This window comes from Zootoca vivipara, chromosome 1 (genome assembly GCF_965207765.1).
Source record: "Zootoca vivipara chromosome 1, rZooViv2.hap1.1, whole genome shotgun sequence".
NCBI lineage: Eukaryota > Metazoa > Chordata > Lepidosauria > Squamata > Lacertidae > Zootoca > Zootoca vivipara.
Genome location: NC_142582.1, coordinates 123,611,972 through 123,635,745, shown reverse-complemented (window position 1 = coordinate 123,635,745; position 23,774 = coordinate 123,611,972). Strand labels below are relative to the sequence as shown.

The 23,774-nt window shown below is 47.9% G+C and overlaps 2 protein-coding genes across 4 annotated transcripts in view; one reads left to right on the top strand and one right to left on the bottom strand.

Moving 5' to 3' along the window:
- Window positions 1–3,818: 3,818 nt before the first annotated feature.
- Window positions 3,819–8,673, bottom strand: LOC148687742 (uncharacterized). Its single transcript, XM_088661161.1, has 4 exons — window positions 8,666–8,673; window positions 6,682–7,450; window positions 4,482–4,539; window positions 3,819–4,188 (listed from the first exon to the last, which is right to left on the bottom strand). Exons 1-4 carry the CDS (start codon window positions 8,671–8,673, stop codon window positions 3,938–3,940), a joined length of 1,086 nt encoding a protein of 361 aa, XP_088517287.1. The 3' UTR covers window positions 3,819–3,937.
- Window positions 6,790–23,774, top strand: part of CEP170B (centrosomal protein 170B) — an 82,436-nt gene continuing 65,451 nt past the window's right edge. For 2 of the 3 annotated variants that reach the window (XM_088673585.1, XM_088673579.1), the window contains exons 1-3: window positions 6,790–7,315; window positions 15,237–15,373; window positions 23,389–23,478. In XM_088673585.1, coding sequence (XP_088529711.1) covers window positions 15,269–15,373; window positions 23,389–23,478 — 195 coding nt within the window. In that variant the 5' untranslated portion in view covers window positions 6,790–7,315; window positions 15,237–15,268. Of the gene's footprint in view, window positions 7,316–7,412; window positions 7,667–15,236; window positions 15,374–23,388; window positions 23,479–23,774 lie in introns of those variants that run through there. The other variant, XM_088673582.1, reaches the window with a different exon arrangement.

Genomic DNA, 23,774 nt, shown 5'->3' with positions numbered 1-23,774 from the left:
CCACCAAATAGCCCTCGTCATTCAGGTTACACCTGAAGTGGATTACACGCTTCCTGCTAAAAATAATTATTGGTGCTGAAACTTCTACACCGGCCAGAGTTGTATTATTACACTTATTGTAAAGTTCACAACGCAAAGTTATTCTTGGAAAATTTATTTTATTGGGGTGGGGGGTGGGGGTGGTTATGAAGAAACGAAAACAATAAATAGATCAAAAATAAACAAACCCCTCTGGTGCTTTTCCAGTTTCTATTCTATCCGTCAATTCCAATTGGAAACTGCCCATTGCTGAGTGAGAAGACTAAATCAAGCTCAGCTGGGTGGCAAAGCCTGTTTAAATCCAGTTAAGTGGCAAGCGAAGTGGCTCCAACGTTGGATGAAAGGAAACTGCAATGCACGTCCATAGAAAACGATGCAGTTCGTGGTGTGCTAATGTAATAGCGAGTTACTACAACATCATCATCATGGCTCACAGGGAACAGGGTGGTTAATGAAAGGTCTGAGAAATGGAGAGCATGACAGGCAGGGCAGTAACTCAGGACAGAGGTGGTAGTCAGCAGTCTTGGGAGATCTGGAGGAAGTGTTAAGGCCAATGAAAGATGTCTGGGAGGCGGGAGCAGCAAAAAGCAGGGCAGGATCTATTAGGCTGAGTGAGGTTGGTGCCACAGGTCTTGGGCACCTGGCAGGGACGGCACTGCTGAGTCTACAAACTCTCCCTAAAGAGACTTGCCTGGCTCCCACACTGCAATCCTTTAACGCCAGGCGAAAACATTTTTGTCCTTCACATTCAAAGCGCATTTCTCCTCTCAAAGAATTCCAGTGTGTTAAGGTTTGCTGGGAACTGTAACTGCAAGTAAACTGCAATGCCCAGAATTCTTTGAGGGGAAGAAGAACGTGTTCTGAATGTGCTTTAAAAGAATAGCGTGTGCACTGCCTTAGCTTGTCAGCCAGGTATCTCCTTTCTGAATGTCGAGGGGTTTTTTCAGGCTGGGGGAAAAAACCAACAACCTTGGTTCATGAATGCTGGGAGCAAGCCAGCAATAAATCACAAAGAGTACGAAAAGTACATTCTTTATTAGAAGGAACAAGGTCTGCTCAGGAGTGCCTAATGAGCACAGCAACTCTTCTTTGGTCGGTCTCGCCCCTATGAGGCACTTGTGGAGGCTGAAGGTCCCCACCTTCACACAGGTGCCTAAATCTGCTCCCCCCAGGCACTGGCGGAGGAAGAGGAGTGCAGGGGGAGTGCACCGCCCCCGGCAGTGCGATCCCAGTAGGGTGCCATTGCGGCTGGCCCCCGCCCACGCTGAGTGCCCCGCCCCCGCCTGCTCTCTGCCCCCCCCCCCGGTGCCAGAGCATGAAGCTCCACCACTGCCCCCAGGTCCTTCCCAAGTAATCTGAGACTATGCTGGCACACCTGCCTTTGCTCCTCCCACTTCATACCTCTCCTGGTCCTGGGAGATCAGGGGTGAGGGTAGCTGGTCACAGCAGGAGGGGGAGACACCTGAGGTAGGAATTTAAACGGTGCTTCCATACGCTCTGGTTTCCATCATGGTGTTTTGTTGCGCCAGAAGTGGTTTACTCATGCTGGCCACATGATCCACAAAGCTGGCTGTGGACAAACGCTGGCTCCCTCGGCCTGAAAGCAAGATGAGTGCTGCACCCCGTAGTTGCCTTTGGCTGAACTTGACTGTCCAGAGGACCTTTACCTTCATCTTTTACCTATGGGATCTGTGCTCATCATGAATGCATGGTTTGCAGCATTTAAAGGACCTTGTTGGCTTCAAAATGGCAGCACATATTTTTCTCCCATTTAATCCAGATTTGCCCCTGGGGGGTAGGGAATCCTACACACCTACACACACACACACACACACACACACAAAACCTAATAACGGTTGCTCAGAACCCACTTGTGATATCTCAGTGACCCCTCAGCAAATTAAGCCCCTGTTTAGAAACTCCCCCAGCGAGAAGGACAATGCGCAGTGCGAGCCAATGCGTGTTTACGAAGAAATTAGTCCCACTGTGTTTTCATGAGGTTTACTCCCAGGAAAGGGAGCACAATCCTGACTGTGTTGGATCCTGTGCAGCAGGATCTAAACGGCCATCTCAAGGAGGATCATCAAAGGAGGACATTTGCCAACACTGCAGTTCATTTTAGGGCTCACTGAGTGACCTTGGCAGAGTCCCTGCCCTTCAATCTAGCCTACCTCACAGGGTTGTTGTGGGGATCAAATGAGGAAAACCATGTGCGCCACTTTGAGCTCCTTGGAGAAAACAGTGGGATATAATTGCAATCAACAAATATTCAATGAATGCCAGCAGAGACTCAAAAAAATAATAATGCACACGAACAAATGAGTTACTTACAACTGTCCCCTTTGTTATAAACATGGCATCTTTTGTTAACGAAGTATTTGCATAGATTTGGAAACCCCAAAGATTAGCCCAATCCCTCCTTGATCGCTGTTAAATACATTCAGTCAAGGAGTATCATTCCAAGTGACTCTGTCATAGGGCTCGGCTAAGTAACTTGATTTGAGAGGAACTCCAACCTGCTCAGCTAATCCCTGCACCAGATCACAGGGGCCAAAAATATTCTCCTAATTAGCTGGATGGCAGCAACCTGGTAGCACTACGGCACTAAAGGAGATCAAAGCGCTCCGATAGCCAGCAAAGGCCCCTCTAAATGGAAAGGTGATGTGAAAGCAAAGTCCACAATCCCCAATAGAAAAGTCAATTATCTAAGCTATCTGATTTGGCTGTGCTTCATACGAAGCTGGAACTTAAGATGCCAGGGTGTTGGGTGCATGGAAATGCTTGAAACCACTTTTCTTCCGAATTCCTAAAAAGCTCACAGGGTAACCTTGGCCCATTTACTGCCTCTCAGGCTTACCTACCTCGCAGGGTTGTTGCAGGGTTCCAATGAGGAAGGGGAAAGCCATCTACGCCACATTGAGCTCCTTGGGGGGGCCAAGGTGGGATTGTGTTGTTGTTGTTTAGTCGTTTAGTCGTGTCCGACTCTTCGTGACCCCATGGACCAGAGCACGCCAGGCACTCCTGTCTTGCACTGCCTCCCGCAGTTTGGTCAAATTCATGTTTGTAGCTTCGAGAACACTGTCCAACCATCTCGTCCTCTGTCGTCCCCTTCTCCTAGTGCCCTCAATCTTTCCCAACATCAGGGTCGTTTCCAGGGAGTCCTCTCTTCTCATGAGGTGGCCAAAGTATTGGAGCCTCAGCTTCACGATCTGTCCTTCCAGTGAGCACTCAGGGCTGATTTCCTTCAGAATGGATAGGTTTGATCTTCTTGCAGTCCATGGGACTCTCAAGAGTCTCCTCCAGCACCATAATTCAAAAGCATCAATTCTTCGGCGATCAGCCTTCTTTATGGTCCAGCTCTCACTTCCATACATCACTACTGGGAAAACCATAGCTTTAACTATACGGACCTTTGTAGGCAAGGTGATGTCTCTGCTTTTTAAGATGCTGTCTAGGTTTGTCATTGCTTTTCTCCCAAGAAGCAGGCGTCTTTTAATTTCGTGACGTGGGATATAAATGCCATATAAATGAATAGTTGAACTGCTTCCTCCAGGCAATAATTCCAGAGCTAGATACTTGAGAGGGACAGATTGAGTTCCGGCACACTGTCCCACTTCACGTATATGAGACAGTAAGAGCTGTTTGACAAGGGAAGTCTCCTTTCTTGGAGGTTTCTAAGCACAGGTTGGACTAGATGGCCCTTGGGGTCTTTTCCAGCTCTACAATTCTATGATTCTACATGGATGTATGCCAAGCATGCATTTTAGGGAATGATTAAACACCCCAGCTGATCCATAGATCTTTTGGCGCCAACTTTTTCTGGGTCACAATACCAACTGCAACGGTAGGGAGCGGGTGGCGGTGTGGTCTAAACCACCAAGCCTCTTGGGCTTGCCGATCAGAAGGTCGGCGGTTCAAATCCCCATGATGGGGTGAGCTCCTGCTGCTCTGTCCCAGCTTCTGCCAATCTAGCAATTCGAAAGCACACCAGTGCAAGTAGATAAATAGGTACTGCTGCGGTGGAAAAGTAAACAGCATTAACATACGTTCTGGCTTCCGTCACGGTCTTCTGTTGCACCAGAAGCGGTTTAGTCATGCTGGCCACATGACCCGGAATGCTGTCTGTGGACAAACTCTGGCTCCCTCGGCCTGAAAAGCAAGATGAGCGCCACAAGTTGCCTTTGACTGGACTTAACCATCCATCCAGAGGTCCTTTACCTTTACTTTACCAAGTGCAACACAAAGCAGTGTGTAGAATTATTAACAGGTAGAAAGGTTTGCTTACTCAGCCAAGACAAGAGAAGATGCTTAGCAGTGTTCAAAGGTGAGAACTACACCAGCCCTATTTATGATAGTGACCCACCACAACCGATGCATGTATGGGGAACAAAAAAAACCTTAAGATGAACTGCCGGATTATTCCCGCACCCCCTTTCACTGACCTGGATCATCCTCCAGTTTTCTGGTGACGAGCCAAGGGGGCCGCATCCTGGCCGGCAGCTTGGTTTTCATAATAGATAGATAGATAGATGATGATGATAGATTAGATAGATATAGATAGATAGATAAATCCACACCGTGATCAACTCCCACCCGGAAACCAATGTCCCCACTGTGGAAGGACGTGCGGATCCAGAATTGGCATCCACAGTCACTTACGGACTCATTGTTAAAACCGTGTTTATGGAAGACAATCTTACTCGGCTACGAGTGATCGCCAAAGAAAGAAGATAGATAGATGATAGATAGATAGCATGCCAACTTGACCCCACGACCATGGGTGCCCAGCCCCTTCATGGGGAATTTTGTGGGTACCCAGAGCCCCGGCACCTATGATAGATAGATAGATAGATAGATAGATGATAGATAGATAGATAGATAGGAGCCAACGACTACGGGCTGAGGTCCCTTCACGCTCCCCCCTCATAAAATATTTGAGGGGCTGGCCTGTTGTTGTTTAGTCGTTTAGTCGTGTCCGACTCTTCGTGACCCCATGGACCATAGCACGCCAGGCACTCCTGTCTTGCACTGCCTCCCGCAGTTTGGTCAAACTCATGTTCGTAGCTTCGAGAACACTGTCCAACCATCTTGTCCTCTGTCGTCCCCTTCTCCTAGTGCCCTCCATCTTTCCCAACATCAGGGTCTTTTCCAAGGATTCTTCTCTTCTCATGAGGTGGCCAAAGTATTGGAGCCTCAGCTTCACGATCTGTCCTTCCAGGGAGCACTCAGGGCTGATTTCCTTAAGAATGGATAGGTTTGATCTTCTAGCAGTCCATGGGACTCTCAAGAGTCTCCTCCAGCACCATAATTCAAAAGCATCAATTCTTCGACGATCAGCCTTCTTTATGGTCCAGCTCTCACTTCCATACATCACTACTGGGAAAACCATAGCTTTAACTATACGGACCTTTGTCGGCAAAGTGATGTCTCTGCTTTTTAAGATGCTGTCTAGGTTTGTCATTGCTTTTCTCCCAAGAAGCAGGCGTCTTTTAATTTCGTGACTGCTGTCACCATCTGCAGTGATCAAGGAGCCCAAGAAAGTAAAATCTCTCACTGCCTCCATTTCTTCCCCTTCTATTTGCCAGGAGGTGATGGGACCAGTGGCCATGATCTTGGTTTTTTTGATGTTGAGCTTCAGACCATATTTTGCGCTCTCCTCTTTCACCCTCATTAAAAGGTTCTTTAATTCCTCCTCGCTTTCTGCCATCAAGGTTGTGTCATCTGCATATCTGAGGTTGTTGATATTTCTTCCGGCAATCTTAATTCCGGCTTGGGATTCATCTAGTCCAGCCTTTCGCATGATGAATTCTGCATATAAGTTAAATAAGCAGGGAGACAATATACAACCTTGTCGTACTCCTTTCCCAATTTTGAACCAATCAGTTGTTCCATATCCAGTTCTAACTGTAGCTTCTTGTCCCACATAGAGATTTCTCAGGAGACAGATGAGGTGATCAGGCACTCCCATTTCTTTAAGAACTTGCCATAGTTTGCTGTGGTCGACACAGTCGAAGGCTTTTGCATAGTCAATGAAGCAGAAGTAGACGTTTTTCTGGAACTCTCTAGCTTTCTCCATAATCCAGCGCATGTTTGCTATTTGGTCTCTGGTTCCTCTGCCCTTTCGAAATCCAGCTTGCACTTCTGGGAGTTCTCGGTCCACATACTGCCTAAGCCTGCCTTGTAGAATTTTAAGCATAACCTTGCTAGCGTGTGAAATGAGCGCAATTGTGCGGTAGTTGGAGCATTCTTTGGCACTGCCCTTCTTTGGAATTGGGATGTAGACTGATCTTCTCCAATCCTCTGGCCATTGCTGAGTTTTCCAAACTTGCTGGCATATTGGGTGTAGCACCTTAACAGCATCATCTTTTAAAATTTTAAATAGTTCAGCTGGAATATCATCACTTCCACTGGCCTTGTTATTAGCAGTGCTTTCTAAGGCCCATTTGACTTCACTCTCCAAGATGTCTGGCTCAAGGTCTGGCCTATTGCCTTTCAAATAGTGTGGGAGTGCGGTAACATGTGATCGATTATGCGGGGGAGGGGCCCCAGAATAATATTTTATTCAAGTTGGCACTCCTAGAAAGCAAGAAATGGCACCACTCCTCTCCCACCCATCTTCCCGTCTGGCCGCTTAGGGCTTACCAAGAAGCAAAACCAACCCGGCCGCGTGCTCCTCCTCGCCGAGCCCGCCCCCGGGGTGCTCAGCCTCGGCTCCGCTCCGCCCGCCCTGCCGTCGCAACCAAACTCCTCACCAGCCAAGGGAGGGAGAGGGAGAGACGGGGAAGCCGCCGCCGCCGCCGCCGCCGCCGCCGCCGCCGCCACCCGCCCCAAGCCGCCGAGGGCGCACGGGCGCGCACGACGCTTGTGCCACGGAGAAGCCTCGACGGCGTCACCTGATCTAACCTGGCGGCTTCGCTGCCGGAGGAGGCAGCCCGAGAGGGAAGGGCTGGGCTGGGAGTACCGGGAGGGGTGGAGGGAAGGGAGAGAGAGAGAGAGAGAGGAGGAGGAGGAGGGTGAGGGAAGCGAAGAGCCGCCTCCTGACGTCTGGAACCTGCTGTGCAAGTGAGCGCAGGCGGCGGTGGCGGAGCCGCTCCTTGTGTCCTCCTCCCCGGGGCGAGAGAAAGGACGATCCCTCGGTGCGCGGCCATGGCAGAAGCCCAGCAGCGCCGGATCCGGAGAGGCTAGGGGAGGCTGACGGTGCGCCCTGGAGCTTGGGTCGGGCGCCCCGCACCTGGCGCAGCGCTGGAGGGCGGAGAGCCGGGGGCCGCCACGCCGGGTAAGGCTGCGCCGAGTTAGGGGAGGCGGTGGTGGTCGGGGCAGGCGGAGCTCACCCTCGGGGAAGGCGGGCAAGCCGGCGCGCAGGTCCACCCCGCAGACAGGAAACAGCTGATCGCGCTTGCGGGGCTTCGGCCTGCGGCCTCCGGCGGCTCAGGGAGCACCTGGCCGCGTTGCGATGCGCCTTGCCAACCCGGCCGGGTCACAAGGGCCTGCCTGTCTGCGGGGTTGGAGACCCGGGCATGCGGGGACTGCTCAGGAGGAGGAGGAGGAGGGAAAGGCGCGCTTCCCCTCTGCTGCAGGATCGGGGCTGGGGAGACGAGGTGGGGATGGACAGCAGACCGCTTGGAAGGTGATTATTATTAATAATTATTATTTTGAGGGGGTGGATAGAATTGCTTGGCCAGACCCTCCCTCCCCATCTTTCTGTCACACAAAAGGAGGTGGGCTTGCTGCTGCTGCTGCTGCTACTAAGGCCAGATTTTGAATGGGAGCGGGTGCAGCTATGGGGACAGACAGGGGAGGGGGAGCATCTCAGATGGGGGAGGTGTCATTGAGAGATGGCCGCTGGTGCAGCAAGTACAGAGCCCAGCCCAGGTAAGAGAAGGGAAGCCCAAGCGACGAGCTTGTGGGTGGATTGTGGCCCAATCCTCCCCCCAATGGGGTTCCCAGAGCCTTGGGGGCGGCGGCGGCGGCGGCGGGGGCGGGTCGCAGCTGTTGGTTAATGGGGGGGGGGGAATGTCAGTGCATCCAGCGTGGCAGGTAGGAGGTTCCCTTTATCTCTAGAGGTATATAAAAGAGCAGAAGGCCACTTTGGGTAGGGACTGGCAGCGAGGGATCAATAGAGCTGGAGGTTTTGTCTTCCTCCCCCTGGATTCTGCTGCTCCCTACCAAAATAATACACCCCACCCCCACCTTCACACCGCTCCCCAGCTTGGATTCCTGCTGCAGCCCCAGACTTCTTCCTAAACAAAGAGACGAAGGGTCCCTCCAGTCGACTTATCTATCCCCAACCCCCTGGAGGTTTGAAGGCTCCCCCCCCCCCCAAACCCTGGAAAGAGAGACAGATTTATCCGGCTGGCTGGCAGCTTTATTGTTGCACCTTGGGTAGGGCTGGTGGCAAAGCTTCGGATCCCCCCCCCACCCCCAATCCTTTCCTTGGGTGTGGATAGCTGCTGGCAGACGCTTTGTAATGGTGGCAAGATCTGGGAAGAATTGCCTGGCTCAGCCAGTTGAACTGGCATCTGGTGGCACCAGGCAACCGAAATGCTAACCATCTTTTGGAGCTGGTTTTTCTCTCCCTCTTGCTTGTTATGTGTGCTGGCTTCTCTAGTTCTCCTTCTCATCACACCGCTTCATTTAGTAACCCCTTTCCTCTTCTCACCCCTTTCTCCTCCTCCTCCTCCTCCTCCTCATTTCTCCTCTTCTTTTTTTTAAAGCCTGCAACAAAAAGAAAAGAAAAGAAAAAAGAATCAGGTGGATTATGGTGGCCTCGATCTGTGGGCCTGGCTTGTGTGTTTTCCTTTAAATCTTCCCCTCCTGCTGGCAAAATGTCCATAATAAGCATTAGTTGTGGCAGAATCTGCTGCTAAGGGTTTAAAGCTATAGCCGCCAAATCGGAGCAAAGGAAAAATGAAAACGTTGGGGGGGGGGGCGGGGAGAGAGAGAGAGAATAGAGTTGCAGGCTTCAGTCGCTCTCTGACTTGTGTCTGCTTTTGTGGGCCAATGGGGGCTCTTGCCCCCAGAGTGTTTATTCCCTTCCTCCTAGCAACAGATGCCAACATGCCCCTGCAGCTCCTAGCATGCACTGGAAGAGGGAGTGGGAAAATGCATTGTCCAAAGGAGGAAAGTGTGAGGCATGGGTTTCAGCAGTTTCTGGGGAAAGGGCTATATAGCTCAGGGGCAGTGCATCTGATTGGCATGCAGAAGGACCCAGGACCCGCCCCTGGCATCTTCAGGTGAGTCTAGGAGAGACTCTGCCAGTCAATTTAGACAGTGAGTTAGATGGACCAGTGGCATAAGGCAGAAATCTTAGGTTCATACTTAGCTTTTGCATAGTGCTTCACGAATGTTAAAGCACTTAACAGCTGCATGAAAAACCCAGCAGTGCAGGGGGTTGGGCTAGATGACCCTTGGTGTCCCTTCCAACTTTACATTTCTATGAAAATGTAGTGCTAAGGCTAACCTTGCATCAGTGCAAGCATTTGTCCTTGTGCAACAGGATGGCCCCCTTCTCTCTCTCTCTCTCTCCTGTGTGCCCCGTAAATTTACTCTGGTGGTTCCCTGTGGTTTTGCAACAGTGTGGGGTGTGAAAGTCCTGTTCTGCAGGTGCAATAATTTAGTTCACTTCAGCCCTTGATAGGTAGTGTCTTGCAAATCCACCTAACAGGAGAGGATGTTAGCAGATAGATCCAGCATCTCACAGCAATAGCTGGATAGCCTACAAACAAGAGTACTTATTCAAAAGTGTACTTATTTCAGTCATCAAACATTGCATGGTATGCAGATGGAGGCATGGGAGGGGAGCTGCTTTGAATTAAGTGAGGTGCAAAGGGAACAAATTTACAAGTGAAATCTTCCATGCAAGAGATCCTTCCTCTGTCAGCTCAGTGGTGAGGCAGCCTTTTCCCTTGATATGTTAAATTTCCTGTCCCACCTCTTACAGGGGGGATTTATAAAAACTAGGAAGTTGGAACATAATAGGCTTGACACTTATTTCCCTGCCCCCACTTTCACAGCAGCCTACACACAGAACCATCTATTTATTACCTTTTAAAATAAGCATCACCCATCAATTGCTTTGGACGTCTTGCACATAAAATATATTTTTTGCTTTTCCCTGACCCATAAGATTGGACCAGATGTCTGTCTTTCATCTCTGCTTTTATGATACTTTAAAAATTGCTTTTGTACGTACTTAGAGGTTTTGAATATTCCGCAGTTTATAAGTGCTTTGAAATAAACAAATGGGGTTTATTTTAAGCCTTGAACTCTGCATCCCAAGTTGCTCAGGACAGCACACAGGGTCTCTCTTTCCCCCAGCCATAGGATCTGAAGGCACCACGAGGATCATCTAGTCCAGGCATCCCCAAACTGGGGCCCTCCAGATGTTTTGGCCTACAACTCCCATGATCCCTAGCTAACAGGACTAGTGGTCAGAGATGATGGGAATTGTAGTCCAAAACATCTGGAGAGCCGAAGTTTGGGGATGCCTGATCTAGTCCAACCTCCTGCGACGAAGGAATCTTTTGCCCAACATGGAAATTAAGAGTCTCATGCTCTACCAATTGAGCCATCATTTATAAGCTGGAACATTGGAAGCTGCTCTGGGGTTTCAGACAGAGACCATTCCTACCTGGAGATGCCAGGGATCAAACCTTTAACCTTCCGCATGCAAAGCAGATGCTCAACCACTGAGCCACGGCCTTTCCCCAGGTCACAGGTTAGGTTAAGAGCTAGTGACAACTCCAGGTCACCTAATGAACTCCATGACTTGAGTGAGAGTTTGAGCCCACCTCCCTCCAGTCAGTCCAATATTGGACTGTAGATATTGGACTGTAGATATTGGACTACAACTCCCATTACCCCTACCTGTTGGCTGTGCTGGCTGGGGCTGATAGGACTTGCAGCCCAACAACAACACCTGGAGATCACAGGTGCTCCAGCCTTGCTCTAACCACAGGTGTGGAGATAAGGGGTGGGAAGAGTGCTGAATTCCTGTGTGTCAAGTCTGCTGTTAAAGGTGTAGGATCAGGTTATAGGTCAAAACTTGAAATGTCTCTCTGTACAGTGGTACCTCTGGTTAAGAACTTAATTCGTTCCAGAGGTCTGTTCTTAACCTGAAACTGTTCTTAACCTGAAGCACCACTTTAGCTAATGGGGCCTCCTGCTGCCGCCGGGCCGCCGGAGCACAATTTCTGTTCTCATCCTGAAGCAAAGTTCTTAACCTGATGTACTATTTCTGGGTTAGCGGAGTCTAACCTGAAGCGTTTGTAACCTGAGGTACCACTGTACTGCGGTCTTCCCTACAACATGAGGTGGGCCTTCCAGGCGAGGCACAGGTGGTATCCAGGAAGGAAGGCACTCAACTCTAATGTATCCCAGGGACTTCTTGACATAGCCTGGCTTGTTTTGTATGACCTGCTCTGCCTGTTTCCGTGTGTGGATGTTGTGCCCGGAATTCTGTGAGGATTCTGTGCTTTCCTGCCTCCTTTCTCCTTTTGTATTGAGCTTCTTGAATGCTTTGTGCATGTAAACCCTCCTAGCACTGCTTTTTAAAAAGTATGTAAGGCAGAGGTTTTCAACCTTTTTGAGTCCATGGCTCCCTTGACTAACTACAGGGGTACCTCGGGTCACAGACGCTTTAGGTTACAGACTCCGCTAACCCAGAAGTAGTACCTCGGGTTAAGAACTTTGCTTCAGGATGAGAACAGAAATTGTGTGGCGGCAGTGGGATGCCCTATTAGATAAAGTGGTACCTCAGGTTAAGAACAGTTTCAGGTTAAGAACAGACCTCCAGAATCAATTAAGTTCTTAACCCGAGGTTGTTGTTGTTTAGTCATTTAGTTGTGTCCGACTCTTCGTGACCCCATGGACCATAGCACGCCAGGCACTCCTGTCTTGCACTGCCTCCCGCAGTTTGGTCAAACTCATCTTCATAGCTTCGAGAACACTGTCCAACCATCTCGTCCTCTGTCGTCCCCTTTTCCTAGTGCCCTCATTCTTTCCCAACATCAGGGTCTTTTCCAGGGTGTCTTCTCTTCTCATGAGGTGGTCAAAGTATTGGAGCCTCAGCTTCAGGATCTGTCCTTCCAGTGAGCACTCAGGGCTGATTTCCTTCAGAATGGATAGGTTTGATCTTCTTGCAGTCCATGGGACTCTCAAGAGTCTCCTCCTGCACCATAATTCAAAAGCATCCATTCTTCGGCGATCAGCCTTCTTTATGGTCCAGCTCTCACTTCCATACATCACTACTGGGAAAACCATAGCTTTAACTATAGGGACCTTTGTAGGCAAGGTGAGGTTGCAACCCGAGGTACCACTGTACATTTTTTCTGTGGTATCCCTGCGGGGCTCAGGAGCCCAGTTATGTCACTCCTTGCCTGCGGAGTCAGCAGCCCCTTGCCCCTTTTTGAACACCCTCCCTTGGGGAGTGTTCCCTCAGCCTCCTCTCCTCTCCCCTTGGGAGTCCTCTGGGCAGCCGCTGCTGCTGCGGCCCTGGTCTCTGAGCTGCTCCCCCTTCCCCAAAGAGGTGGCTCCTCACGCTGCCCCACAGGGGCCTGGGAAGGCCCCATTTGCCTGAGGAGCTTGTAGCCAGGGCCGATGCAACAAACAGCTGTGCAAGCCTTTGGGAGGCAGAGATGCAAGAGGGCATCAGAGGAGGGAGGGAGGGAAGGAAAGAGGGACAGAGACCAGTGTTTAGGGAAGCTTTTAATGTTTAATAGACTATTGTATTTTAATATTCTGTTGGAAGCCGCCCAGAGTGGCTGGGGAAACCCAGCCAGATGGGTGGGGTATAAATAATAAATTATTATTATTAGTGTTGCCAAGGCACTCCAGGGTTGAAAACCACTGCTATAAGGTGTTCGAGACCTGAGAGCCAGTGTGGTATAGTGGTTAAGAGCGGTAGACTCGTAATCTGGTGAACCGGGTTTGCGTCTCTGCTCCTCTACATGCAGCTGCTGGGTGACCTCAGGCTAGTCACACTTCTCTGAAGTCTCTCAGCCCCACCCACCTCACAGAGTGTTTGTTGTGGGGGAGGAGGGGAAAGGAGATTGTTAGCCGCTTTGAGACTCCTTCGGGTAGTGATAAAGCGGGATATCAAATCCAAAATCCAAACTATTCTGAGCTCAAGTGCTTTAAGTGAGATTCTAGGCTTGATCTCTGGTTGTCCTTGTCTCATATTGAACTTCCTGGGCTTTGAGATTGTCATCAGAAGCCCTTCTTCATGTGTCACCTCTGAGGATGGTGATGAAAGACGGGGCCATTTCTGCCCACCACTGATACTCTCCTTGGAGAGGCCCTCCTGGTGCCAACTTTGCCTTGTTTCAGTGCCAGGCAAAGTCTCTTTTTGTTTTCCTCGGCAATTGGACATCACCAGTGAGTGGCTATTTTTGTTCTGTCTTTTTAATATGCTTTTTATTCTTGCTTTTCAGTATTAATAATAATAATAATAATAATATATTATTTATATCCATCTGGCTGGGTTTTCCCAGGCACTCTGGGCGGCTTCCAACAGAAAAATAAAACACAGTGATCTATTAAACATTAAAAGCCTCCCTAAACAGGGCTGCCTTCAGATGTCTTCTAAAAGTCTGGTAGTTGTTTGTCTCTTTGACATCTGATGGGAGGGCATTCCACAAGGCGGGCGTCACCACCGAGAAGGCCCTCTGCCTTGTTCCCTGCAACTTGGCTTCTCGCAATGCGGGAACCGCCAGAAGGCCCTCGGTGCTGGACCTCAGTGTCCGGGCAGAACGATGGAGGTGGATACGCTCCTTCAGGTATACTGGACCGAGGCCATTTAGGGCTTTAAAGGTCAGCACCAACACTTTGAACTGTGCTCGGAAACGTACTGGGAGGAAACGTTCAGGACTTTTTGTTGTGGGAAGTGGTTTATAAATTCAGCAAACCTAACCAAACCTTTGCTTGTCTTCCTGGTTGGCTTTTGGCGGATATTTTCTCCATTTCCCTTTTAAAATAACTTTATGAACTACCAGTTGGGAGGCTCCCTGGCTCAGTGGTAGAATACTTGCTTTGCACACAGAAAGTCCCAGGTTCATTCTCGAGCATTTCCAGGTTGGGAACCCCCCTGGTCTGAAACCCTGGAGAGCTGGTCTTGGTCAGCAAAAAACGGGGCTGGGGAACATCTGGACTGCCAAATGTTGCCAAACTACAGCTCCAAAGTTCTGCACACCTGCACTTGGGGGACCAGAGGTGGGCAAAGGGTGAATCAGGATCTGTACTGTTGGTGCATCTCTGGGTGATTTTGAAGCAGATCTGCAGGGATTTCTGACTCCCAGTTATTTAACAATGGCAATATCAGAATATCTAACCAGGAGCGGGTTTTGGTGACTGTGAGCTCGGTTCAGTTTTGGTACCCAGAACAAATTCCTGGGCTAAGGATGCTTTAATCCTAAATGCATGATGACTGCAGCCAGAGTTCTTGTAGCAAGAAAATGGAAAGGTGAAATACTCCCGACAATTACAGACTGGCAGATATTGAAGATAGAGTACAGTACCTACAACTGGCAAAATTGACAGGTTCGGTGCGAGGATTAGGGAAACAGAAAGTATCAAGAGAGTGGACTATTTATAAAGAATATATAAATCTTTATTATACAAACAACTCCAAACTGGCAGAACTGGAATGATATTTGTAAAGGAAAAATAAAGGAAGTAATTAAGGGAAGGGGGAAAAGAAGAAGATAACCTGTGGAAAAAGGAATGTTAGACGAAATCAGGTATAATGAAAAGGATTGGAAGTACTATGGGTATAATTTGGATTTAACCTTCCGGTCTTGTTTTAGTTTTTCCTTGTTCTTTTTGTGTGTGTATGAGTTTAATTGTGTATGTAATTCTTTTTATATGCATTCATGTACTTTTATGTACTTTTAAATAACTTTCAATAAAGAATATTTTAAAAAAAACCTAAATGCATGCTGTTTACTCCTGACTCCAGTTGATAGATATTGCTTTTTTACTTTGCGTATTAGTAAAAAGCAAAGTAGATTTTGAAATCTGCCCTCATATGCTGTAGCTGTGGTTAAAGGAATTAGTGGTCATGCTTTTTGTGGAATTAGTGGTCATGCTTTTTGTGGAATTAGTGGTCATGCTTTTTTGCTCTGAACAGTTGACATGGTTTGTTTGCCTTTTTCGGTCCACATTTTTTTCTGGAACATTTTTTCTCTCTCTCTCTCATCTAGGATGGTGAAAAGTTGAAGTGCCAAACACCAAAATGAGTGTGACATCATGGTTTCTGGTGAGCAGTGCAGGCATCCGCCACCGGCTCCCTCGGGAGATGATATTTGTCGGCAGAGAAGACTGTGAGCTGATGCTCCAGGTAAGTGATTATGCCTTCGTTCTCATAATTAGCACAACTTGGGTTTCATCTCTGAAAAAGAGCAAGGACACACACACACACTCTCATGCATTTAGAACACTTGTAGTACACACTTTTCAACAGTTACGGAGATCTCGGGAAATGTAGTTTCTTAAGGGTGCCGACTTTACTGTTGAAGTAGTGTGAGTGCTTCAAATATGGATTTTTCTTGAGACTCCAAATGCAATAGTAGAACTTAGCATGTGCCCCCAAACCGAAAACGTTATGGGTCTATGTACAGAGCGTATCTGAGTGCTCAAAATTTGGTGGTATTCATAGTTGCTCAACTTCTATGCAGACAAAGACTTTTAGCATAGTGACACTAGTGATTTGGAGCTAGCTTGGCACCTACAATCCTTGTATTTTATCACCTGCTGAAAATGTTTTTTTTTTCATTTCTTTGAGAGTTTTTAAAGAATTGATCCAGGAGTGGTTGTTTGCTCTGTATTTTTTAATTTTATTTAACTTTTTTTATTTTGATGGTTTTGTTGTATAACACCGCAATATATACATATAGCTATACAGTGGTGCCTCGCTAGACAAAATTAATTTGTTCCACGGGTCTTTTCTTATAGCGAAAAATTCGTCTAGCGAATCCCATAGGAATGCATTGATTTTTTTTTGGATTTTTTTTTGCGCATAGGAACGCATTAATTGAATTTCAATGCATTCCTATGGGAAACCACGATTCGCTAGACAAATTTTTCGTAAAACGCATTCGTCTAGCGAGGCAACCTCCGCTAGAAAAAACCTTTCGTTAAGCGAAAATTTCGTTAAGCAGGGCATTCGTTAAGCGAGGCACCACTGTATATATATATATATATACACTGGTACATACATATATACATATACATGTGTGTGTGTGTTTATGTGTGTGTGTGTGTGAGAGAGAGAGAGAGCACGAGAGCTGGAGGTTTATAAATTTTCTTGCAAAATAAATAATTAAACATTATCCCCGTATTGCAGCAGGGGATAAATAAGACTGATTGACTAGGAACCTGCCTGAGGTGCCTTAGTAAAACTCATGAGTTAGATTAGCGAAAGGTAGATTAGGATTTACGGGTAGATTGGAAGTAGATCGGCAAAGATTTGTGACTCGATGGTTCAACAGTGGTAGCAAAATATCTTCCCCCGGTTCTTTTAATGAATATTTCAGTTCTGTATTTGTTTAAATCACTGGTTCTTTATCCTTTTTCGTACCCCGCCCCTGGGCTCTTCTTGGAGGAAAGGTGATTCATAAATACAATAAATAGTGAATTAGCATAAATTATGCTGAGCACCAGGAAGAACCAACTAGATCAGGCCAATGGCATTTTGTGGCTAGCATCCAATTCTCACGTGGCCAACCAGCTGCCTATATGGGAAGCTCAAAATGAAGGAAGCTGCGGGGAAGGCAGAGAGTGTTATCAGACATGGGCTTTTGTGCAGCAGGGGCTGGGGCTGGCCGATACCTGGTTTTCAGCATCGCGATATAGGTAAAGGTAAAGGGACCCCTGACCATTAGGTCCAGTCGTGACCGACTCTGGGGTTGCACGCTCATTTCGCATTATTGGCCGAGGGAGCTGGCGTATAGCTTCCAGGTCATGGGGCCAGCATGGCAAAGCCGCTTCTGGCAAACCAGAGCAGCACACGGAAACGCCGTTTACCTTCCCACTGTAGCGGTTCCTATTTATCTACTTGCATTTTGACGTGCTTTCGAACTGCTAGGTTGGCAGGAGCTGGGACCAAGCAACGGGAGCTCACCCCATCACAGGGATTCGAACCGCCAACCTTCTGATCAGCAAGCCCTAGGCTCGCGATATATCACCAGCTAAACACCGCTGTATACTTACCCTTGGGGTGCCTTCTAATTATTTTTCCCAGTGATCAAAACTGCTAGGAAGAAAACCTTGGGGGAAACCTTGTGTGAATCAGCAGTGAAAACAGTACAGAAATTGTGATTTCTGACATGATGTGGTGGTTTGAGTGTTGCACTTGGAATTGGGGGGGGGGGCAGCAGCAGCCAAGTTCAAATCCCCTCTCAGATGCTCAACTTATTATGCGATGTTGGGCTGCTTGCTGTCATTCAGCGTAATGTACCCCATAGGTTTGTTAGGGTAAATTCTGTGTGTGTGTGTTTTGGAAGACGGGACAGTATAAGAAAGAATGGATTAACACCATTCATTCAGTTGATTCAGCACTTCTTCATTCACCGTTATAACTGTTCCATTCAGCCCAAGCAAGCACCCCAACCTGCATGTGTAGCTTTTAAAAGAAAGCATTTGCAAGTGGGTGCTCAGCATCCTTCTTCAGCACACATTCTGTACTTAACCCTTGTTTGCTTTGATTTCACCCATGAATTTAGATAGGTCGCTGGGGGCAACATGGAGCTTGGAGAAGGTGGTAGTCTAGAAGCTTGGGTATTTAAATACATTTTGCTAGTGGGGGTGGGGGGGGAGAAGCTTAATCTTTCAGGAAACCTTCTGTGCCTACTTTACGGCTTGGAAATACTTAAAATATTTGTGAGGATTAAGAAGCATGTATTGCTGGATTTCAGGTTGTGATTAGAATATTTAGCGGAAAACTGAGCATGCATTTACTCTTTTCCTGTGGGAGGGGAGTTAAGTTAGGTGCTTAGTGCCTGTTGCAGGCTGAATTCTTGCCACCCTTTGTGTGCCAGAAATGCAGTGGGGCGTCTGCTTTGAGTGTTGTATTTAGATCTGGAAATGCTCCCAGACTTGCAGAGATCCCACATGTCCACTCAGTGCTCCGGGCTTGTATGCTTGCGCCAAAAGATCAAGTCATGGGTGCCGAAAATTCTGTGGAGGGGATAGGCAGGTCTCCCTCGAATTGTCTGTAGGTGCTGTAGGCGGCAACCCTAAATAGGCTTACTAGGGAGCAAGCCTCATTGAAACCAATGGATTGGAGCTGTGTGTCTTGCATTTATTAGAGATCCAGTTAACAAGAGTATAATGATGCCCAAAATGTGTGTGTGGAGATGTTTGTACGCTGCAAGAGGAATTGAAGGTTAGATGCATGTTAGAAGCTGCTTAACAAATGGGTTGTTTTATGTCCTGCTTCTGTTTTTGTGTTTTTGTTTTGCAAATTTGTTTTAATGGCTATTTGGATTTTGAAATTGGGGAGCTGCCTTGGAGATTTTGCTGCTGTTCAAAAGGCAGGATAGGAGTATTTTGATGCAGAAGTTAAGTATTCGGGTAAGGACTTTATACTGTGTCCATCTAGCTTAGTATTGTCTGCACTGACTGGCAGCGGCTCTCCAGGGTTTCAGGCAAGGAATATTTCCCAGCCCTACCTGGCGATGCCAGGGATTGACCCTGACACCTTTTGCATAGAATCATAGAATGCTAAGTAGAAGCTCTTCCTCCTGAGCTGTGGCCTCTTCGCCCAGAAGCTAGAAGAGGAAGTATAAAACCATTAAGTCCAAAGATTAAATACCCAAATGCACTAGGGTGCTTTGATGCCACCTGTGCTGCAACTGACAGGTATAGGAGCATCCCAGGATCATTGGTTAGGGCATCAGACTGGAAGACCAGGGTTCAAATCCCCCACTTGGCCATGGTGCTCGCTGAGTGACCTGCAGGGCAGTCACTGCCTCTCAGCCTAACCAACCTTGCAGGGTTGTTGTGGGGGATTAAATGAGGAGGTGGAAGGGGAACCATGTGAACCGCCTTGAGCTCCTTGGAGTAAAAGGTGGGTTAGAAATGACATGACATGAAAAAATAAATAAAATTGCCCCCAAAGCCCTTATCCTATCCGTGAGCCATGACTGATGGAAAAGGAGCGATATAAGTGGGACTTTTTGCAGTGGGCCACCTGTTGACTGATAGAGAAATATGTCTGCATATATGTATATTTTTTGAGCATGAGGGAACTGCCCCCCCTTTTAATCCAGAAAAACGACCTGTGCCATTATACTAAAAAAAATTATTATTTTATTTCAAATTATTACCTGTCATTCTCGCTCTGATGTCTCAAGGCAGGTTGCAGCAATTTGAGACGCTACATCCACCTCCTTGCTTTGCTTCCTTGTTCATGTTTGGAATAGCACATGCAATGCAATTAATTGCCCTATGAAATATAGATAGCTTACCCTTTAAGCAGTAGATTTGGAGGGGACGCAATTCATCAAATGCCACATCCATTTCTAAATGACTGCATCGCCTTCTTGAGAAGCCGCAGCTGGCTTGAAATGATAGCTTTGTATTTGGATTTATATATTTTGTTAAGTGTTAGTGCTCTTAACAAAATATAGGCCTAACCAGGTCTAACTCAGAAGTAAGTCCCCAGTTAAAGGACCGTGGAGCATGTGAAAGACATCTATCTCCCTGTGACCTTTGAGAACCAGGACGCAATCCTGCAACAATCCTGGCCTGGAGGGGCAAATAGTATTTCCTGGTGTAAGGCAGCTCCTTCCGTTTCTATGAATTGCACAAGAAACCAAGGCTACGAGTCAGTGTAAAATCATATTTGTTCACGTCGGCACATTCTCCTCAGCTTCTCCTCCAGGAAACATCGTAGGGTTTTGACACTCACTGTCCGTAATGCACACTTTCTGCCTTCAAGGTGTAGTTTTTTCAGCTGATAGTAGCTTCCTTTCAATGGTGGAGATAACTCACGACAATTACAGAAGGGTGTAAAAGGAAGAGGTAGAGAAAGAGGACAGAGGGACGCTTCTCTCCCTCTCTCGTAATTCTACAGCTCGCAGCCGTCCGGTGAAACTGGCTGCCGGGAGGTTCCGGACAGATAAGGAACGGCTTCTTCACACAGCGCATAGTTAAACTGTGTCTTTTGCTACCACCGTAGGCACCAACTTGAACAAAATAGGCAGCCCTTCACCCCTTTTTGAACACCCTCCCTTGGGAGACCTCTGGGCAGCCGCTGCTGCCGCCCCTGGTCTCTGAGCTGACCTCCCTGCCTCCTCACACTGCTCCACAGGGGCCTGGGAAGCCCCCCCCCCCCCGGCCAGCCCCAGAGGCACCAGTCGCCTGGGGAGCTTGTAGCCAGGGCTGCTGCAACAAACAGGTGTGCAAGCCTTTGGGCGGCAGAGATGTGAGAGGGCATCAGAGGAGGGAGGGAAGGAAAGGGGGTTGTGTTGCCTGTGGCATCCCTGACCGTCATTCAAGGCAGCCCAGGGTGGCACGGCACACTGGTTGAAAACCACTGCCAAAGCAGTTGACAACACATTAAAACATCAAATAGTCCAGTCCAGAACAAAACAAATTCAAACTTCAAGGAAAATAATTCAGATCCTCCTCTAGGTGACTTTTTGCTTTCCCCAGTTGCCAACCTGGCATCCAGAGATCTCCACTTGGTCACAATTGGACCTGTGCCAGTTGCAAAAATGCTCCTAGCACCTAGCTAATTTCTAACAGCGACCAAATAGGGGCCTGGAGGGACACTGCTGGCACCTACACCTGTGCTTCCCTGCCCCATGCCACTGTAGCAGCACTCTGGATGAGACAGATCACTAGGCTAAGGGGCAGGCAGTGTCCCAAAATGTTTATGGAAAGGAGCTCTCCATGACTTAACAACTTCTGTTCCTTTGGCTAGCTTCACTGTCGGAGGCATCATGGCCTCAAATACCAGTTTCTGGGAACCGCAAGTGGGGAGAGTGCGGTTGTGTTAATGTCTACCTTGCAGGGTTTTCACAGGCACCGTGAGAACAGGATGCTGGCGGACCAGATGGGCCATTGGCCTGATCCAGCAGGCTCTTCTTATGCCCCTGTATTCAGGGCTCTTGCATTCCTAACAAACCTTCCTTGCATCCATTTCCCCCCATCTCGTCAGTATGCTGGGTGGCGGTGGGTGGCCTTGGTCCTGCTTCTGGGTTGTGGCAGGGAAATAGAAACACTTGCTCAGCATCTGCAAAGCTTTAATTGCACATTCAAGGAGTGCCCTGTTAGAAGAAAACATGCGTAGCAGCTTTGACTAACTTCCTGTTTCTGTTCATTTATTTAGAGAGGGTCGGCAGGGTGCAGATTGTGTCAATGTTTACCCTGCGCAAATTAGAAGCTGCAAGTTCTCATGTTAGGAATTTATACAAAGTCCTTTGTGTGCGTCGAGGGGGCTGCTATGCGCTGTGAAGTGTGAAGTCCCACGAAAACACACTGTAAAGTAACATGGCTCTGCTTTTTGACATTTGTTTTGTTTTGGTGTAGCCTTGTTCTTAGACAGATGCAGATGTTAAAACTCTGGACTAGGGGTGTTGTAAATGGGAGCAGAAATTACCTGTGCTCTCTTATTTGCCCTTTGTACAGAGCCTAGGGCTTGCTGATCAGAAGGTCGGCCGTTCGAATCCCCGTGATGGGGTGAGCTCCCGTTGCTCAGTCCCAGCTCCTGCCAACTTAGCAGTTCGAAAGCACGTCAAAGTGCAAGTAGATAAATAGGTACCGCTACAGCGGGAAGGTAAACGGTGTTTCCGTGTGCTGCTCTGGTTCGCCAGAAGCGGCTTTGTCATGCTGGCCACATGACCTGGAAGCTGTACGCCGGCTCCCTCGGCCAATTACACGAGATGAGCACCGTAACCCCAGAGTCGGTCACGACTGGACCTAATGGTCAGGGGTCCCTTTACCTTTACCAGAATGGATGCAGCAAATATGATTGGCATTTGCTGCTGTTGTTTTTCAGGCTGCTAATTATATGCAATTGATGTTGTACCCCCCCCCCCCCAATTTGTATTGCATCTCCTATGCCTTGAAATAAATGGCTTTTGCATTGGAATGAACTGTTTGGAAGAATGCAATGATTAAGCAATCAATTCCAGTTCAGGTTTATTTCTTTTAAACCAAAATTTATATACCACTTGACTATAAGAAACACATGCAAGTGGTTTATAAGTATATAAATTGAAACATTTAAACGACTGATGAACGGCTAAAAACAGGTATTTGATGATAACATTCCAAAAATGATTAAAATCCACAGTAAGGAAAAAGGAAGAAAACACATATAACTTCTACTTGTTCAGATAGGCTCACTTAAAGGAAAATGTTTGAAGTGGGCATTGAAAAGAGCACAGGGGAGGTCCCTGTGGGCAGGGGGTTCCAAGGTTTTAAGTGCTGCCATATTAAAAGATTGATTTCTTACAAGTGTGGAACAAGTGTGGAACAATAGCAGTTCTGGTAACACTGCCAGTTCTGCAGATCGAAGCAGTCTAGTGGGCATATATTGGGTAAAGAAATCCAGCAGCTAAACTAGCCCCAAACTGTTAAAGGCTTTATATCCTGATACACTTTGAACTTGCCTTGGTAGCAAATGGACTACCGGTGCAGATTTCTGACAGGTCTCCCTCCTATCAGCAGCCATGCAATTGCAACAGCGGACTTAATTGCACTAACTTCAGCTTCTGAGTTGAGCCCCACACAAAGCGCATTGCAATAATCTAGTCTTGAAGTCACCAGTCCCTGAACAACTGTTTAATATCTCATATGCTTTTCTTGGGTTCCCTGGCTGCTGTTGGACTACAACCCCCATCATCTCTAGCTAGCAGGACCAACAGTCATGGATGATGGGAGTTGTAGTCCCAACAACAGCCCTGGGGGGGGGGGGAGCCCAAGTTTGAGAAACACTGGTAAGACCTATGCCATCACACTGGAACAGGTGCCAGGGCTAGGCACACACACCTCAGCAGGTAATGTTGTATGTTTCCTTGGGTGCCCTTGGAACAAAGGGCACTACTCCTAAATTACGATAAATATAGGTATGTTTACTGACTCAGTAGGTACATTTCTTTCTTATGTCGAAGGAGTCTCTCCTGCTACATTGCTGCAGCTGTTAGAGCAGGCATCCCCAAACTGCGGCCCTCCAGATGTTTTGGCCTACAACTCCCATAATCCCTAGCTAACAGGACCAGTGGTCAGGGATGATGGGAATTGTAGTCCAAAACATCTGGAGGGCCGAAGTTTGGGGGTGCCTGTGTTAGAGCAATCTCTTGTCTTGCAGAACTGACATGTATAACTCTGCCTTCCTTCCCCCAGTCTCGCAGTGTGGATAAGCAACATGCCGTCATCAACTACGACAAGGAGAAAGATGAGCACTGGGTGAAGGATTTGGGAAGCTTAAATGGGGTAAGTAAGGAAGTCGGCTGCTGGATGCGATGGCTTCATCCCTGCGGGTGTTTGGCTGCGCCTTTCCATTTTGCTTTGCTGGGAGCGGCTCAGAGACTTACCGTATGTGCTGAAGACGATTGAAGCATCTCAACGCAAAGTCAGTAGGGTTGGTGCTAATCATGGAAGGATAGTGAGCCTATTTTGGTGGAACCAAATGGTGGATAGGCCAGCCCCAGCTGTACCTCCATAGATGCTTCATAGTTTTTGGCTAGATCTGCTAGACATTCAGTTTTTCTCCTCCTCCTCCTGTTATG

What these genes read in the sequence shown, in the direction of transcription:
- LOC148687742 (XM_088661161.1), bottom strand. An exon ending in CGGGTTGGTTTTGCTTCTTG is followed by an intron (nt 4,540 to 6,681) that starts GTAAGCCCTAAG and finishes ATGAAAACCAAG; the next exon opens with CTGCCGGCCAGGATGCGGCC. An exon ending in AAAACTGGAGGATGATCCAG is followed by an intron (nt 4,189 to 4,481) that starts GTCAGTGAAAGG and finishes CTTGCTTTTCAG; the next exon opens with GCCGAGGGAGCCAGAGTTTG.